The 20,399-nt window shown below is 32.7% G+C and overlaps 2 protein-coding genes and 1 long non-coding RNA gene across 3 annotated transcripts; 1 reads left to right on the top strand and 2 right to left on the bottom strand.

Moving 5' to 3' along the window:
• Positions 1–1,270: 1,270 nt before the first annotated feature.
• On the bottom strand, positions 1,271–2,165 carry LOC144563458 (non-specific lipid-transfer protein 1-like). The gene is made up of 2 exons (XM_078312937.1): positions 1,730–2,165; positions 1,271–1,538 (listed from the first exon to the last, which is right to left on the bottom strand). Exons 1-2 carry the CDS (start codon positions 2,074–2,076, stop codon positions 1,529–1,531), a joined length of 357 nt encoding a protein of 118 aa, XP_078169063.1. The 5' UTR covers positions 2,077–2,165; the 3' UTR covers positions 1,271–1,528.
• A 13,281-nt stretch (positions 2,166–15,446) lies between these two features.
• LOC144563663 (non-specific lipid-transfer protein 1-like) lies at positions 15,447–16,446 on the top strand. The gene is made up of 2 exons (XM_078313137.1): positions 15,447–15,874; positions 16,215–16,446. Exons 1-2 carry the CDS (start codon positions 15,528–15,530, stop codon positions 16,222–16,224), a joined length of 357 nt encoding a protein of 118 aa, XP_078169263.1. The 5' UTR covers positions 15,447–15,527; the 3' UTR covers positions 16,225–16,446.
• A 2,086-nt stretch (positions 16,447–18,532) lies between these two features.
• Positions 18,533–19,327, bottom strand: LOC144562738 (uncharacterized). The gene is made up of 3 exons (XR_013514196.1): positions 19,262–19,327; positions 18,862–18,960; positions 18,533–18,762 (listed from the first exon to the last, which is right to left on the bottom strand). It is a non-coding gene; the product is annotated as an uncharacterized LOC144562738 (long non-coding RNA).
• Between the last annotated feature and the right edge of the window lie 1,072 nt (positions 19,328–20,399).

Genomic DNA, 20,399 nt, shown 5'->3' with positions numbered 1-20,399 from the left:
ATGTAAAATTTGGTCTCCAAGTAGATTATAATATAGATTACACATCTAACGGTTTGGATTTGTTGTTTGGACATCACACGGCTAAATATAGCCCCGGCAGCACCTCTGCCGAAATGCTGCCAGCAGCAATTTAGACAGACCCTATATATATATATATATATATAGGTTGTGGCTAATTTGCTGCCGGCAGCATTTCTGCTGGCAGTGCTGCCGCTGTTTTTTTTATTTTGTGATGTCCAAATAATAAATCCAAACCGTTAGATGTTTAATCTATATTATAATCTACTTGGAGACCAAATTTTACATTGTTTGGAATTTTTTTACTATATATTAAGCTGTTTTGAAAACCGCTGATTTCAATGCTGCAGAAATTTACTGAAATCAGCGGTTTTCAAACCAGCTTAATATATAGTAAAAAAATTCCAAAAAATGTAAAATTTGGTCTCCAAGTAGATTATAATATAGATTATCTTGTACCTTGATCCCTCCTCTATATATATATATATATATATATATATATATATATATATATATTATCTTGTACATTTTACTTTCTATTTATATTTGTTACCTTGTATTGTATCCATCATATATAGATGCAGTTTAATATATATATTATTGAGTATGATGAAGTTAAATAGAGAAATTGAAAGTCTTGGGAATTGAAGGTGGCTGCAACTGCATGCATGCATGGTGTGGCATGTAATGTGGGCCTCGACAAATAAATAAAGCATCGATCGATCCTCTCAAAAGACAAGATAGGGAAGGGAAAGGAACCCACCACTCCACCAGTGGTTGTGAGCCTGTGAAGATCTATCTATCTATCGATCTATCTATCTATCTATCTATCTGGCTGTGAGCCTGTGAAGATCGATCTATCTGAACTACTGCAGGCTCAAAATCTTGTAATGGTCCAAACGAAGGAATATATATAATATCACCCATCAATCCATCATCGCTCGTTTTTCTCAAAGCTACATATATAATATATATGTATCTCTGTCATTCCCACGAGCTCAGCTTAATTATTAGTTTGGATGCAGAGCAAAACAGGAAAGTTTCACAAATTAATTTACTCTTTATAATTAAATTTAATATTTTATTATAATAATTTGTATATAATTCATAATTAACATCATGAATTGTCTGACAAAATTTTAGCACATGCACCTTTAGATTCAAAGATTTCTCTTTCAAGTGTTTGCAATTTTATTTTGTGCATGCATTTTGTCCATTTGTTGTCTCTTTTTCAAATGAAGTGACAGAAGCCTTTATTAGGATAAACACGCATATATATATAGTTTATCTCGTTTTATTAAAATAGAATGAGATACAAGCACTCGTACATTAATTGCTCCATGCAAACAACAACAGCAGAAAGCAGATTAAACAGTACTGGTACACCATAAACAAAAGAAAACAGCACAGCGGATCAACGTAAAGAGCACTCCAAACTACGCTCCCGCCATTAATTATCTTTATTGATTTCTCAAACCATCATCACTTCCTCTGCATGCTTTTTGTAATTTTAGTGCACCCTGCATTTTATATATGAAATATGTTCTATCAGTAAAATGATATATATTTTGTAATGTATAATATTGTACGTCACCTAGCTTTTTCCTTGCTTAAAAAAGGACAACTAATATATAATTACTCTATGAAACATCCTTGATTACTGTTACTGGTGTGACAATTAATTAAAGGGTAATTTCAACAAGTTTCATACTTTGAGCAATCGGTCGAGGTGCTGATGACATACGGCACACTGACACCGCACTTGCCGGGGAGACCAGAGACAGCACCGGCGTTCAAGCTCACACTCTTGGCAAGGTTCTTGAGGCAGTTGCACGCTGTCTGGCGGTCGGTACCTGTTGCAGCCTTCGCATTCAGGCTCTTCACACCACTGCAGCAGCCTGCAGACGGCGCCCCCTGGCCGCTACGTGCATATGACATGCACGGGGAAATGGCAGATGCCACCTCACCGCATGTAATAGCACTCACGGCATGCGGTGCGGTAAGGAGGAGGATTGCAACTGTTGCAGCAGCAACGGCACGGATGTCAAAGCAAGCCATTTTTTGGTGGTGTTATTAGAAAAGGATTTGAGAGAATTGTAATTTGGAGTGTGAAATTAATGTGATGTTGTTGTGTTGATGTGATTTCAAAGGAATGCAAGGAGGTGTTTATATAGTCATCAATATTGCAGGTATGTATTAACTTGGAAGTTGCAACTGTTCTGGTAATAATTTAATGTGGCTGCATGTTATGTATCTTCATCATTGTACTATGATTATGACAAAACACCTAACTGTTTGGCAATTGTTGCCAAACTTGTCACTATTAACTATTAAGCATTAACAATTAATTCCCAATTACTTGCAACTCATGCAAGTTATTTAATTATTTGTTTCATTCCTTATATGTGATCCAATTTCTCCATCAATCCCTAACTTGGCCTTTAACTTATTGCTTTAATTAAGCTCATCTGTAGCCACAAGCAAATCTATATATTATAATATAGTTATATATAATTAATTATAGTTCAAGGGCTCAATTTAAGCTCATCTGAAGCCACAAGCAAAAAAAAGTAGTTCAAGGGCTAGCTCAATTTAATTAACACGAGTTCAATCATTAAATTGGTGAGCATAGTAATTAATACTAATCTTCACTCATATCAAAATAAATCTGCTACGATCCTAAGGAGATTGTAAGGTCTTAAAATTTCAAATTTGGTTGAATTAAGTCTGAATGGTACAGAATTTTCAGATCAAGTGATTTTCTACCTATCTAACAAAATTGTAAAAAAATTCTAAAAAATGTAAAAATTATTAAAAATAGTAAATAAATTTCAAAAAAGTAAAATTTAGTATTCAATTTACATATATAATTATATATAACTAATTTACTGAATTACCTAGATCAAGATTTGAAATATAAAATTTTAAAATAGAATTAATTCTATGACACTACTGATTACTGAAAGGTATATATATCGTGATAAATCTTTGTACAAGCATATTCCATCCTTCATAATTTTTTTTGTCTGTGGCAAACCCGCTCATGGTCCCAATATCGACACGCGTTAATGTAATAAGGCCCCGGTATTTAACTTAACTTAAATGGGAGAATTTTACATATGAAATTAAGGTGGTTTGAAATGATTGTGCTGATTTTATTATGCTTTAATTAACACATGTTGTAATGCATTATTGCCGACATGCTATTAATTAAAAAATAAAATTAGGAAACCGTTAAGAAATGTGATTATTATATAAATTATACAAGTTAAATATTATTTATCCTTGTACAATTTAAAATTTTACGGAGTTCATCCTTAATACATTTATTATCGAATTTCACTTATAAAATTTATTAATTTCCACATTAGAATTGAACCATGCATAAAGTATATACGTGATTCAAACTTGACACTTTGACTGTATGTTAGACAAGAAAAAATTGTACATGTACATTTTAAGAAAACAATCCGCCAAATTAATCATGCTTAAATTACCAATGATCCCCATATTAAAAAGAATTGATTTTTTTTTTAAATGTAGTAATATAATAGATCATACACCACTTGTCATGTTTGCTTGAGGTCTAATTAAACCATGAAATAAGATATTTAGAATTTAGTTAAGCCATCAAACAAGAATTAATTAGACTGACCTTATAAGATGGCTTAAGTCTAATTTTAGTCATCCAAATTTAAGCCACACCTAGTAATTAGATAGTTTAACTTTTAGGGTAATTATAATATCCCCCGTCTAACAATCCCCTATCTATCCCCCAATCTCTAACGAACTAATTAACTGTTTTAGTCAACTGTCTTTCCCAATTAGAAAAAATTATAAAATTACACTTCTATCTCATTTAAATCTGAACTCTCCACTTTATCTTTTCTTCTCTCTCCGCTCCAAACCCTTCAAGCCTCCGCCTTGCCACCCCATTGCCCCGGCACCCTGCTGCCCCGCGACCTAAACCTGCACCAACCTCCTCCAATCCGACAGCGACGATCTCCTCAAACCCTCGCCGGAAACCTAGCAGCGGCGATCTCCGAAAATCCTCGCCGGAACCCACTGGATCTACCTCTGGCCTAGCAGCGACGATCTCCTCAAACCCTCGCCGGAACCCTAGTAGTGGCGATCTCCGAAAACCTTCCCCAGAACCCACTGGATCAACCTCCGACGTAGGATTTGAGCAGGATATTTCAGATCAGAGAAAGCGATCAATAGCGTTGAACAGTAAGATCCGTGCTTTGATTTTCAATTTTCATTTACAAGTAGAAATTTTTAATTTATATTTGGTTAGTAAGGTCCGTGCTTTGGTTTTCAATTTTCATTTAGAAATAGAAATTTTAATTTAGATTTGGTTACTAATAACTTGACGTGAATAATTTTGAAGTATGTTACTTCTTTGAGGCTTCCTTGAATTTTCTTTAGAACTGACACCATACCAGCAAGGGAGCCCCTGAGCAGGTACCAAAATGAGTGACATTGTGTTGATTAGATTTACTCCTTCTACAGTAGCAAACAAACATATTCAATAATACTAATTTTGTTTTTATTGTCATACAGATTTTCGACCAGTGACGATCGATCGAATTCAACTCATTTTGTTTCTGTGGACCCTTAGAAAAATAAATTTTGAAAAAATAGATGTGTATGAATGAATAATTGATATCCTAGGTTTGAATATTTCAACATGTATGAATAAATACTTCAATGTATCTGTATGAATACTTAAATGAAGTATGTTTCGTTTCTTTTAAATATTATGTGTGTTTGTAACATTTCAATTACATGATATGTAAGATTTGATAGATTACTAAGTACTAAGAAATGATAGAAAAATAAATTTTGAAAAAATAGAGGTATACAAATGAATACTTCAACGTGTATGAATGAATATTTCAACATATATGGATGAATACTTCAATGAAGTATGTTTTGTTTCTTTTAAATAATGTTTTTGTTTAGAACATTTCAGTTACATGATCTATAACATTGATATATTATTTTTGTTTCGACAGTGGAACATGCGACAACTACTTTTTATTTCCAAAAGATAAAATTAAACTAGAAAGCAATAAAACAATATTCAATACTACTCGGATGCTCTTGTAAAATTAATTGAGGTATACACATATGCTTGTAATATTATTGATACATGAACTATTTACACTTGCACGACGAGAATGAATAGTTTCTCAATGAGGGATGAATACTTGCGTGACAAGATATGAATACTTGTGAAACGGATAACTCGAAAGTATGTCATCATGTATCTCATTTGAAAGATAAAATCGTGCAGAAAATATTCGTGATTTTAGATTTGCAAAATTTCTCATATATTGTCAGAAATATTAGTTAAATTGAACGAAGAAAAAAAAACCACCTCTAAAGACGTGTAAAATATGGATGAGTGATGTGTCCAGTTTTTATATTTGCGCTTGCACGATGAGAATGAATACTTTCACACTGAGATATGAATATTTGCGTGATGAGATATGAATACTTGAGCAAAAGACAACTTAAAAGTATTTCATCATAGATCTCATTTGAAAGATAAAATTGTGTAAAAAACATTCGTGGTTTTAAATTTACAAAATTTCTCACAGATCGTCAGAAATATTAGTTAGATTGAATGGAGAAAAAAAAATCACCTCTAAAAATGTGTAAAAGATGGATGAGTGGTGTGTTAAGTTTTTATATTTGCACCTGCACAATGAAGATGAATACTTTCTTAATGAGGATGAATACTTGTGCAACAGACAACTCAAAGTATGTCATCATGGATCTCATTTGAAAGATAAAATTATGTAGAAAACATTCGTGGTTTTAGATTTGCAAAATTCCTTACCGATCGTTAGAAATATTGATTACATTGAACGGAGAAAAAAAAATCACCTCTAAAAACGTGTCCAGTTTTTTTTTTTAAATACTTGATATCCTAGGTATGAATACTTGATATGTTATATATAAATACTTAATGCATTATAGATGAATACTTGCGCGCGTCAATTGTAAAATCTTTCAAATATTAAATGGTCCCCAAATAGTAAGTGGTCCCCCTAGGTAGTTAGTAGTTATTTAAGTAGTTAATGACTGGGGGATAAATGGGGGATTGTTACGGGGGGATAGCTAGGTGCTCCCTAACTTTTATTACTTCTTGACATAAGTTGTACTTGTTTAGTGTTGATTTAACTCATTAAGTGTAGCTTGTGTGATTGTCAAGTGTATTAAGGCTGAAAATTACAGCAGTTACCTGACTCAAAATATTTTTTTAAGACGTTTATTTCATGTGTCATTTGGATTTCAAATTATTTTTTGAAAACATTTATTTCATGTGTCATTTGATTTTTTTTGTTAGAAGTTTTGAAGAGTAATTAATGCAGATTTAATCATCATTATATACTGAATTTCACTACTAACTAACTGATTTCAAAATAGATAAAATAAAGTATTAGGATTTCAAATTAAAAAAACTCACATTACTTTTTTTTTTAAATAATGGGTTTATAAGAGTCAAGCCACCCAACACTTTCAAACTTCTATGTATATTATATTATAGAGGATTTTCTCACTTTGTGAGTTTCGAACACATAACCTTCTGCATAAGAGTCAAGTGTCTTTGCCACTAGATCAAAGGCAGATTAGTAAAACTCACATTATTGATTTTTTTAATCACTACTACAAAAAAAACCCTTTTATATTGGTTAGAATCACGTTCCGTCATCGAGGTCTGATTCAATGCATATCGCCTCGATAGGAAATGTAAATACACTAACATCGGCTAAAAACAGATGGCATTAATCAATATACCATCGACAGAGGTCGTTCGGCCATCGGGTGGGACGTACCCAACGCCATCGCTTTTGTTTGGCAACCGATGGTAAGTGTGATTGACGATGGGTCGCTACGTGTTCTATGGCATCGCTTGCGGTTTTTTCTGCCGATGGTAAATGTCGCATACAACATCGTTTTTACTTTTATTTGCATTTTCTTTTTAATTTGAACCGTTGGTGATTTATATATATATTTCAATTACGCCCCAATTAGGAGCTAGCTAGCCTTCATTTACTAGCCCTTTTTTAAACACATAATGTCAACCAATAATTTTAAACATGCATTCAACTAAATATATAAATATACAACATGCATAATGCATATTGTACCCAACAACAACATATATATATCTGTAACATAACAACATTATAGATTACCAACAAGTCATATATATAATTAACTGTATATCATTAAATGTACCAGCAGTAATGTATGTATCATCTCACAACAAGCCATAATTATCATCAGCAAAGCTTTCGCGCAATTGTACCCACTGATTGTACCAATGACAAAAATGTACATCATATATGTGTACCAAAAACTGACCAAGTTTCAATTCCAGCGTGCCTTTGTCGAGGAGGTAAAACACGATCCAAGAAGTACTTGCACCATGTTGTACGGATCGCATGTAGATCACTTTCCTTGTACGGTGTACGGCTCAATTTGCTCTGCATGAACGAACCCCGAACATATTAACAACATATACATATATATAACAAATGAATCTGAAAACATGCATGATAGATAGATCAAAACAGGTGATTAATTGGCAAACCTTTGGAAAAGATCTAAAATAATTTTTGATGATGAACTCCATGTTCTTCATCACAAAATAGCCGCATTCCTAGTCTCCCCTTTGTCTAGGGCACTGAAATGTGTATTGTTTTAAACAAAATATAATTAGTAATGCAATTGTAAATTGCAATAAATTAGAATAATAAACTCAGATTGAAATATTTTCTTACCTCATAGTCTCTAACATCCAGGCTGCTCCTCGTGGCCTGCTGCTTATTTTTATTCCTTAGTAAGTATTGCCGATGAGCCCTAGAAATAATACTAAAGGTCAGTATGCAATACTTAAAAGTATGTTAGATCGGTGTTTTGTGTTTTAAATTATATACATATATTTGAATTACTTTCTAAGGTATATAATGAATAATAATTCTCTGTCTGGATGTGGCAACGAGTCCAGCTTATAGACAGCAGAGCTTTGTGGCATTATAACGAGAAGCACCCAATGGTTACTACAATTGAAGCAATAAAAAAATCAATACAAACTTGTTAAAAACAGACAATAAATTACATGAGTATAATTAATTAACATCTTACTATTGGTGGTATGGTGCAAATACAAGTTTTTTTCCCTCATTCTGTAGCAATGCATCAACTAAGTACTCCATGGCAGTTTCATTGTAATGGGTTATATATGTTTCACAGATCAAATTTGGGTCCAAAAAAGAAATGTCATTATTGTTTTTCTCAAGTGTAGGAATTATTGACCTGCAATAGCTGAAAATAACAAGTTTCAAATACAAGGAAAGAGTTAATTGCTGAAAGAATAAAAACCTTTAAAATTCAAAAGACTCGCAATGTCCAGACTTATTGTGAATACACGCCTTAGGAATACTATATAAACCCCTCATGTAATAGGAATTAGTGTGAATGTTTTAGTTGTGTAAGTCCATAATTTAGAGTAGACTATTGCGTATAACTTCTGGAGTTGGAGAAGAGAAAGCGCTTGAAGTCCAAAGCGGAAGAAGAAGGCGTCATCTAAGGAAGATGTTTTATAGGTATTAGGTTATGTATTTCTTTTATAACTTCTTTTATTTTGTAATGGCTTTGAGTAGCTAAGCTTCTCCTCTCTAGGGTTGGATGTAATAAATTCTATATTATCTCTTTAATTATATTTATTTTTCTTTTATATCTATTTGAGATTTCATTATCCTTTGAATGTTATTGAAATATGTCCTTGCATACATAGTTCTGTCTACTATATGTCAATGTCCTCCACATACCAATAGGTGTAAGGACATCATTTATGGTATCAAACGTAAACAAGTACCGAGCACTTTGGCTAACGAGTCTTGGCAGTGGTTCAAAGACTAGGGTTAGAACCCAGTGGGCTCCCTTGGCCGAATATAAATTAGATCTCATCTCGAAGTTTAATTAGGAATTTATTTATTAATTGTAATGAATAGGGTTTAGGGTTATTACTTAGCGAGTAATAGGGGAATGTGATTAATTAGATTAGTGTGAGTAGTTTAATTATATTACATCCTGCGATAATCTAAATTGTCCCCCACAAGCCAACCTTAGAGTTAAAAAAACCTTTCAAATACGCATAGAACCGAACCCTGGCATCCGTAGGGAATAATAGTATCGGTATGCAGCTCTGTCTACGAGGTGGTTTATACCGTATGCTGTAGTGACAATACCGTATACGGGTCCGTATGCAGCAGTGATAGAAGGTCGTATGCGGGTAGACATGAGTGCCATAAATATGTATTGAGATAATTAGAAGGAATTCATCTAAAACCCTAGAGGCTCCCTATTCTTGGCTTACAACAATTAGCATCTCCACCTATACCTTCGCCAGAGTAAACTGTAAAATCAACCTGTACCTTTATTTTATTTATAATTTATTTATTATACACATTATCAAACAAACTCGAAGAACCTAGACTAGTGCTAAAGTTGTTAAATAACTTAAGATCTATCCCTGTGGATCCACACCCAACACTAAAACAAGGTAGGATTATGCGCTTGTAATCCGACAGAGTAGCATTATGGTAACTAAGTATATATTTATATATACTAAAAGTAAGTAGTACTCATTTAGACTCATCGAAGTCACAGCCTAACTCGTATACAAGGTGAGTCTAGAAGCTCGAACTGGAGAGTCCCTCGGGATCATCACACAGCTATGGATATATGTGAGTGGAAATGCTCGAGCTAGTGTATCCCTTCACACCCTACAAGCAGGATGCACTAGCTAGGATGGAAAGACTCTAAAACTCAATCCTAGACACTAAACTATCTCCTAAAAGATAAGTCGAGTGGATTTTAGTATGTTGAGAAGATATTGAAGTTTAAGCTCACTCAACAATGAAAGTTTTTAAGAGTTAATGCACAATAAATACTTTTTCAAATGTGGGAGGCGGCTAGCTTGACAAATATAAAGGGAGATAACTTGTTATATAGTGGGAAATTTATATTTTCCAAAAACCCATTCTAACAGAAAGCTAGAGACCTGTTACAATGGGTGTACGGATATTGAAGTTAGGGTTTCCGCAATTTAATTTAAATTGATATTAACAGTTCTGAACGTTTATGCCCGTTCAAAACGGTTAGTATAATTTATCCCACAAAACTTGATAAGCATTATGTACGGATGTCATCCGTGTTGGATGGAATCAGGGGCGGAACTAGAAAATCTTGTTGGGGGGACTAAAATTAAAATACAAAAATTGTGGCTAGTGGGAATTGAACCCAAGCTCTTCCCAACACTATATGAGCTCTTACCACTAGACTAAAGTGAATATATGATCATTTATGAGAGGAACTGGACTATATAATTGTTGGGGTTTCTGGGTAACCAAAACTCGTTTAGGCTTAAGCTGCGGAATGACCGTAGAACAAAAATTTCTACGGCCAACTTAAGCTCAGGATTAAACGGGGTATGTCAGGAAACTTTCCAAGGTGGTCCACCTTCAGTATTCCTTTGGCATCAAAACCCAATTTAATCCTTTTACAGATCTACTCCATGATTGATTTCTAAAACTTTAATCTACTTACCAATTAAATAGATTAATATAACATATTTATACCTTGTTTCCAAATCACAATTGGAATGCAGACCGAGCGAGTAGAGCCTCACCAGGGAAGGAATCGACTCGGAGTATCACACGTGTGATACCTCTATTAGTTATCCATCAGGACTAACTGGAGAGCGGTTTATTTCTTCTGCCAGAAATACTATAAACCGCGGAATTCTGCAGAAACACTATTCACCGAAATAGGGACAGATTAAATATATTTAAGACTCCAAGTTATTCCGTTTCACTTAAAAGCAAAACAAGAAATATCACAGAGTTTGCAAAAATATATTTTTCCAAATCTCGTAATAACCGAAATCGGGGAAGAGAGAAATTCCGATTAACGAATTAATCAGATTAACATGTGAATTAGTAAGTTTTCTCTCTACCCTCACCCCTCTATTTATAGTATTTTGAGGAGGTTCACAAAAGACCGAAATACCCCTCAAAACAAATCTATTTACCAAAAACCCTTGACACCTCATCCTTTTATATGTGAAAAGACCAAAATACCCCTTCCACACCCTTCCACACCCTTCCACACTCTTCTCCATGCTTCTACACCCTAAGGTGTCATGCAAGGTGGCATAGGTGTGAAATGACCATTTTGCCCTTGGCCCATTAAGGCATGAATAGTAAAAGGCTTTGATTTTGGGCTTTGACTTTGAGCTTTTAATTTTAATTAAGGCTTTGATTATTTTGGGCTTTTAAAACCCATAATTCAAATCCATAATTAACAAATTAAAATCCAAATCAAATATATATAATTGTCATATACAATTATATTTCTTTTCGATTGTTGTTCGGTAACTTTTATACAACGTAACGTGTACGTTTATAAATTAACCGTTGTTTCTGCTTGTCATTCTAAATGACATTTATAATTTAATTATATCACATATAATTAATTATAACCATCTTAATATTAATTATAATCAATTTATAATTAATCAGTAAGATTCTCCGAGTAGCTCCTATATGGTGTGACCCAATAGGATCTGTGTTATGTTGGTAAACAGAGTTAAAACTGTTTTAACTTCTATAATCATGAGTGGTATCTGGCAACACATCATGACCATCCAATTACACAGATGATGCTGTACTGTACAATATCACGATCCAGTAAACTATTTACTTGTGTCAGTTCTTCTGTCTCATAGCTATCAGATTAGTTTCAAGGTAGATGTGTGTCATCCTTGCTAACTGGATCTTTTCTTGATCTTGAGCAGATTATCAAATATAATTACTCTTGTAATTATACCGCTAGCAGATAATCTTACTCTATCAAGGGGCCCAGTGATGCTATAGCTCGTATAGAGATACGAGGGACAAATAGTATTCTTGGTAAACTATCACTTCCTCAGCTAAGCTATACATATGGAAAAGCTACCGTTATGACTGCTTTTTACGGACAGCGGTGGATAACAATCACACATACATATTTCTCAGTGGGAACGATAAATACCTCATACTGTAGAACGTGACACTGAATAAAACATAAATGACATGAACACAATTCTATTTAATGTTTCATTCGGGGTCTGTCAAATACCATGTTCCTAGAATATGTATCTATGTGATTAAAATGACATCTCGTGTCAGGTGGTTTGTAAAACTTAACCATCTTTTAATCCACATACTAACCTTATCGCGGTAATTAGTGTTCCTGCTAATTACCTTGGTTAGTGACCTTTTAAGAGTATATATCATCTATATTATGGAGTTTCACAATTTCAGTCATGAACTCGAAATGATCCATAAATTCAATAATACTCAAGGCAACAAAATGATATATAAATAAACATTCAATTCATGAACAAAGTTTTATGATAATTTATCGTATTATTGACTTCTAGATTATTACAAACTAACAATAATATGTTCCAAAAAAATAAAATTTAATTAAATCCTAGTATATATAACTAATATTTTAAAATCATAGGGGTGGCTTAGGCACCTTTTAATTGGCTTTAGATCCGCCCCTGAATAGAATCAAATTGGAACTTTCTGTCTTGTATCATTTAAATTAGTTCCATATGATTTGTTTCGTTCAAGGCGGATGCTTCAGAATTCAACAAGCCTCAAATATATTTTACGTAACTAGATTATTACACAAATCTATAGCTTCGTAAAATCTTGTTTACTTCTTAGGTTCATCAAAAGAATTTTGTAATTTAGCACTTCATGAACCTTGATATTTCATTATAAATCTTGTAATTAAGGCTCTGAACCTATCTTTGATTATTCACAGTAGATCTTGTAACTAGAGCTTTGAAGCTGCAAGTGTAATAGTTAAATTCAATTCACGTATGTTTTGTAAATTTAGTCAAACAAAATATTAGAAGATTACATACAGCCAACAAACATATGTGTTGCTTTAATTACATAAATGTTTTAATTATTAATAAAGAGATATAGAATTTTATTAAAAAAGAGAGCAAAAATTATACATAAAATTTACAATATTTTTTATTTACAAAAGAATTTAGCTATCTTTGGCCCTATAAATCCGCTCTACCTGCTAAAAGTTTTATTAGAAAACGAATTATTACAATAAGAAAGATAAAATGATAAAACTGGACCCTATTCTATTTTATTTTATTTTATTTTTTAGATGGTTTGGCAATGGCTACTACAAAAATCTATCACTGTGAAAGTAAAAGTGTTTTTTGCTAATGGTATCTTTACATATACTTCTATCAGTAATATCGATACATTTGTACATAACAATTTTTATCGGTGTACTATCAACAATAATCACTTTTTATCCAGGTCGCAGATGGTAGCATATTTTTGTAGTAGCCATTGTCAAACCATCTAAAAAAAAATACCATATTTAAAAAATTCAATGTGCCAGGATGAAAATGGAACGGAAGGGTTCCATGTATCCCCTTAAAAACTTTAATATTATATATTTCCCCATCAAATATTTGTAATTACATATTTGTCCTTCCAAATTGTAAAAACTTACAAATTTATCCTGTATAATTCTACATTATATCAAATATATCTAAAAGTGGTTAAATAATGATATCTATAACTCTAAAATTCTCTTCACAATATATATTAATTAATAAAGTATAAACCATTATACCCTTCTTCCTTTTTTTTTCTTTTTCTCGTCCTGAGTGGATCCGTCAGACGCTACAAACTCTCCTGCCATAAATTTCTTCACCCCGCTTCACCCCTCTCTGATATGGTATCGGATGTTGAATGGTTTGTTTTACTATTATTTGAAATATGTTTCCTATATGAGAGCTCTTTGCATATAAATGTTACTGGCCGACACTCTATGTTGTTACTCTTTTTTTCTTTTTCTTTTTTTTTTTAATTTGAAAGAGAGAGATGAGTAGAAGCTCGTTTTAATTTATTTTCTTATAAGGATAAAATAGAAATTATGAATTTAGGAGGGCGATGGATTTTAGAATTAATGAAAAGTTGATGAGGTGTGACAAATATGCGTGTTATTATTATTTTGAAGAAGAAATAGTCGAATATGTAATTACAAACTTTTAAGGGTGTTTTGTAGGACATGAAATTAATTCCCCAAAAAAGAAGGCTGTCAAGCTGTCATTCTCAGTTAAAGCTCGCCTAGCTACAAACTATAGATAATAATCATTCTAGAATTACAAACGCTCGTGAACAATTAATGTCTCGTAGCTAGATAGATAGTAGATAGGTAGAGACAAATTTTTGAGTTTAATTTGTCCACCACATACAAACTAATTAGCTGATATAATTAAATTGAACAAATTAATTAATGCTGTAATTAAGTTGTCAAGCGGAAAGTATAATTATAAGATTAATTGAACGCTTTAGTTTTCTCCATTTCTCCTCTCTCTTTATCTCAGTTATCACTTAATATTCTAATTCCGAATCATCAAATCGAGTTTTGTAATTGTTGCCTCAATTCAACTGAGAATATTGCAATAACTTAATTTACTGACGTCAACTAATTAATCCAGTTTGTCCATGTACGAGCCAAGGATTAAGGGAGATAACTAGTGCTTTTTATTGAATTATCATGATATATATATAAATATATAGTCGTTAACTAATTAGTTTTCTTTAATTATCCTTCAAATCTTTTGTAACTCTTTAATTGTTTTCAATTCAGAAAAAAAAAAAAAGACAACGTAACATATATGCCCATGAGTCAGGAATGTGTAACAGTATATTTCATTATTTCATTATCCTCGATCTGTTCCCTTCTTCATAAATAATAGTACAGAACGATAGATCCATATTACCTCTTGCAACTGTTTCATTTAAAACCACTAAGGATTGTCATTAAAGAGGCCCAACTGCACCAGTACGTAGGTCCACTACAAACATTTCCTTCCACACTTGGGAATCTCTCTCTCTCTCTCTCTCTCTCTCTCTTTTAAATTTTTCCAGAGACTCTGAAGTTAAGTAAATAATAAACAAAACGGTAGGCCATTGAGGAGTCTTCATGTAATATAATTTTTTGAGAAATTTTAACCATATATAAATCAAGGAAGTTCATTAATATATAGTTTATTTTAGTAGCTTTCAAAGGTGCTTTACATGCATGTTGAAGTGTTGAAGTTTCTTTTAATCTCCAGTTGCAAATGCAAGAGAAACACCTAATTAGCAAGTACAAATTAATTAACCCTCCAACATATACAATTACCACTACGGTAAAACGCAGAAACTTTAATTAGAGAAGTGATGCATTAAGCAATATAGGTGTGTATGTCCATCAATTATTGACTAATTAATGACTCTTTGGCGGCTATATAAACCCTCTCCATGCCCCTATTAGCCATAGCATTGCACCAGTACTGATCAATCATCAATAAACTGTTTTAATTTACCACCAACACCTCTCCTTCTACAATGGCTTACTTTGACATCCGTGGCGTCGCTGCTGCTGCAGTTGCCATCCTCCTCCTAACCGCACCACATGTTGCAACTGCTCTTACATGCGGGGACGTGGCATCTGCTGTGGCCCCATGCATGGCGTATGCAAAAAGCGGCCAGGGCTCCCCGTCTGCAAGCTGTTGCAGTGGCGTGAAGAACCTCAATTCCAAGGCGGCAACAACTGCCGACCGCCAGATGGCATGCAACTGCCTCAAGAACCTTGCCAAGACAGTTTCCTTCAACTCTGGCGCTGCCGCCGGCCTCCCTGGCAAGTGCGGCGTCAATGTTCCGTTCGCCATCAGCATGTCCACCGACTGCTCCAAGTATATATGAAATAAATTTATTAATTATTCAATTTCTAAATCATTCGATATCAATTACCTACACATGTTTTCACCTTATATATAATTAATGTCTAAAACATGGACCAATCTGGACTCCATCGGCATATATATATATATATATATATTGAAGGGTACTTTCAACTCATCATCAGGATTCTAATAGTTATATATTATATACTTAAATAATTTGCAACATTTAGCACACAACATTATTATTCATCAAAAGCACTTTCTTTTTATATATATATATATATATATATATTTGCTTCCCTCTTGAATTCTGTCCTAATTGCTCCCATTCATTTAATGTACTCTGCAGGATTCACTAAGAAGGTGTCTAATTAAGGCCGAAGGTAATAATATAGTAGACGAGACGAGACGAGATCTTAATAAATAAATAGATAGGATATTGCAAATGCACCCTTGAATTACTATATATGTATCTGTTGTTTGCGTGTTTACGTAATGGTGCATTTTTATGTTATGTGTGTTTGTGGGCATGTATCAATATATTCATATGGAAATAATATTGTGATGAATTTCTACTAGAATATATTTCTTTTTATTTTTATTTCTCTAACAGTTAACCAAATATCATTTTGTTGATGTTTGCGATATCAGTACTGAAAATGGACGGCGGGATCAATATTTTAAAGTGATTTAATTTGGATGTTATATATATATATATATATATATATATATAATCTTGTTGGATCCTATCAGCAAAAATTGCTCAAAATCCAATGGTTCCATATATGACGCTGTTATAGGATAATAGCAACAGAGTACTTTGCTCGGTTAATTCCTGTAATACATGTGTTAATTAATAGCATGTCAAAGGGAGGGATTAATTCTTTTCCCTTTGATATGCAAAACGTTAATTATTAATTCAACTGATAATTTGAAAAGGTTAACTGTCATAAATATAATTAAGTTGTGATTTTTCATAAGGGGGGTTTTTCAGACATATATATCTCTGGAATAAACCTGATCAAGAAATTATGTATAACCCTATAAAACTTAAATCCATTAACAATCCTGAAAAAAGCCACTATATATTGATAGCACTATCTTTTATCACAACGAATATTGCTAATTAACTACGTACTTCGTACAGTTTAATTCAAGTATAATAACTTAATTAGTTGTCAACAAAAATAAATTGGACCTTAATTAATTAATAAAAAAAAAAGTAAATTGATATTGTAGAATATAATAACCAAAATGAACATTTCTTGATGAAGTAATTAATGATCGGCGCATGTGATATTTTAGTGATTTTCTAGGATGCATGACTCATAAAATTTTATGAGTTAGTGAAAGTTGATCCACTTTTATTGACTGTTTGCTTGGAATGAACCCCTTGTTTATTAATTTAACACAAAGGATATACACTAATTAATGATGGGGTATATATATATGATGAACACATTACTTTTGGTTTAATAATAAAAAAGAAAATATATAAGTTGTGCCAATATTCTCAGTCTCTCATTTTGTGGCCTTTCTAGCTAGGGAGGGTTAATTATATATCTAGCTAAATATTTTGCCTTAATTAGTTCACAAAGCAACTTAATTTAGTACTAATCGACATGATTATCTTTATATAACATTTTCCCATATGCATGCACCTTTTTTAAATTTTATTAGTGATATATATTTGACATAAACCTACAGCAATTAATTAATTAATGTTGCTATCTAATTAAATCACTGAAAAATAATATATAGTCATTACTCATTAAAAAGACCCAACTGCTTATGTACTATATATATTATATATACTTTTCCTTCAATCCTTACCTTTGTCTTGAATTAGACCTGTAGTTGAAGTGCATCAAGTGCACAACGTACTGCATGAAGTACAAAATAATATATTCTCTATAACATGCAGTCAATGTTGGGTGGTCCTTATAAATTTTGGGTTTGCATGCATGAGGTAAATTAATTTGCATTTTTTATAAATTAATTTGCCCCAACCGCCCAGTAGAGGGGCGGCCCATATGGAGACCTGACCGCCTGAAACACGAGTGGTCCACTAGATACCTGACCGCCCACAGGTCATGCGGTCCTCTAGTTTTTTTTTATTTTAGAGATCTTAATATTTTTATTTAAATAATTTTGTGAAGTTTTAGTTTTCTTGTTTAGAGTGGATGCCAAAAAATAAGACATTCGCTATATTTATGAGGGATGTCGTAACTCTTTACAACCACTAGTGGAGAATATAGAATTAGTGTCAGCTGTTTTTTGAGGATTAGTGTCGGACTACAGGCGACACTAATCGGACTGATACTAATACTTACAAACGACCGACACTAAAGATTAAGCATTTGTGTCGGCTCGTTATTAATAAACCGACACTAATTAGTATTAGTGTCGGACTATTAATAAAAAGCCGACACTAATACTAATTAGTGTCGGCTAAATATTTATAATCTGACACTAATACTAATTAGTGTCGGTTTATTAATAATGAACCGACACTAAATCAATATACCGACTGACTTTTATTAATTGACAGCTTCATGTATTAGTGTCGGCCAACTTGTAATACTTTTTAGTATCGGACTATAACAAAAGACCCGACACAAATTTTTTATTTTTTTTTAAAATTTTTTTTTTTATGATTTAGCCAGTTACCATATTTTTTGCTAGCCTATATAAAAAGATCAAATAATACATCCTAAATTAAACATTCTAAATAACACATTCTAAAATTAAGCATGTTAATTACAAAGTTCACCAAATAGTACAAAATAACACATCCTAAATTGATTTACTTTTCACTCCTAATACTTCGAAAAAAATTTACTCCACAATGTTCGCATGTATTCGATGTTTGTTCCGGTGTACTCTTTGGGAAAGTGCTGCATTTTTTAAATGATAAAAGATCAAAATTTCATATTTTGAAGCAAGATAAATTAATTATGCATACTTTTGCAAAAAAAAAAAAAATATATGCATACCGTGAGGTTCGGAAAAATATCAAGGAATCGAGTTATTATGTCATACACAAATAACATGACATAATATCCACATTCTCAACCTCCAACTTGTTGTGGGCACTGCATTAAAAAAAAAAAAATCAAATTAGGACATTTTATATGAATTATTCACGTCATGTCTTTTCCATTGAACAAATTTGAATTAATTACAATTTAGTCCTAAAAAATCAATTGTGATTCAATTGTAATTCAAAAATTTGAACATTAGAATCAAAATAACATGTTCTGTTATTCCTTGTCTGATACTTCCAAGAAATAACAGAAGATTTATTTCCTAAAAGAGGTGCCAGCAGTTTAACCATACAAAAACAGAGCTGCTTTAGCAACTTTATTTTGAATCACAAAAACAGAGCTGCTTTACCTTAACATTTGAACGCTTCCACCTAGTTTTTCCAGGTCCTCCGGTACATGAATCCATTAGGAATGAGCTGTTAGAAAAGAATTCAATTATGAGAGCGCATAAATTCGATGCTTTGTGGATTGCACGAGAATTTGAAGAGAAATTTGATAAAATGCCCTTCTTTCCAAAATGATCAAACAAAATACTCATTCTCTAAAATTATTGACAAAATGACCTTGTGGCCCCAGTTCTCCCCTCATTATCCCTCCCTTCCACTTCTTCTAAGTTATTCCCTTCCTTTCTTTTCTTTTTTCTCCCTCCCACAATATAAAAAACGAAAATAATAAGACTTGAAATTAAAATTGAATTAGGTCATTTTCATACAGGCATCATCAAATATAATATATGAATTGTTTGCAATACAATGCGTTTAATTCGCAGAAGCTCCCAATTTTAAGCAGCAATATATTTCAACAATAATCCCGAAATCCCAGTAAGAGACCAAGCATTATCTCAGTTAAATAAGATTAATAAACATTGAGGATTTTTACACTGTAACCCTTTAGGAAATAAAAACTTTAATTTTGATTTACCTCAAGAAGAAAACATGCAATCTATAGCTGGTCACCTGCTGCAATTCCAACCTCAACCTTAGCATGAATTCGAGCACTGGGACACCTAATACATAAATATGACATGTACCGATAATCATTAAATTATAATGAAATCAGAAGACTTGAATTTTCAAAGGAAAATGGCTACAACTAACTGGTATGGCTACAAAATCATAGCGCTTTCTCAAATGGGTATTACTTGCAGTCTTTTACTGATTACCCCCATTTTTACATTCTTACCAGGAAAAAAAATCAGAAACGCACTAAGACAGTAAAGGGATAGCCAGTAAGTATGAAAACTTTACCTCGGTCTACTGCATTTCACAAACAGCTGAAGTTCATCGCTTTACTCAAAAAGACCATACACTTCAGACTCATTACTCGGAAAACACCCTAGAAATCAAAAGGAGTAATGTTTAAAACAAAAAATTGAAGGAGTACAAGAATTTAATGTAGACAAATTAATTAATTGGGGCTACTAATTACCTTGTAACAACTGAAGCAGCGATCAGCGGCGGGATGGCTGAGCGGCGAGAGGGATGAGC

This window comes from Carex rostrata, chromosome 12, assembly GCF_964058835.1.
Source record: "Carex rostrata chromosome 12, lpCarRost1.2, whole genome shotgun sequence".
NCBI lineage: Eukaryota > Viridiplantae > Streptophyta > Magnoliopsida > Poales > Cyperaceae > Carex > Carex rostrata.
The sequence above is the reverse complement of the archived record's forward strand: the minus strand, read 5'-3'. Positions and strand labels throughout refer to the sequence as shown.

What these genes read in the sequence shown, in the direction of transcription:
- LOC144563458 (XM_078312937.1), bottom strand. Translation starts at nt 2,076, where the DNA reads ATGGCTTGCTTTGACATCCGTGCCGTTGCTGCTGCAACAGTTGCAATC.
- LOC144563663 (XM_078313137.1), top strand. Translation starts at nt 15,528, where the DNA reads ATGGCTTACTTTGACATCCGTGGCGTCGCTGCTGCTGCAGTTGCCATC.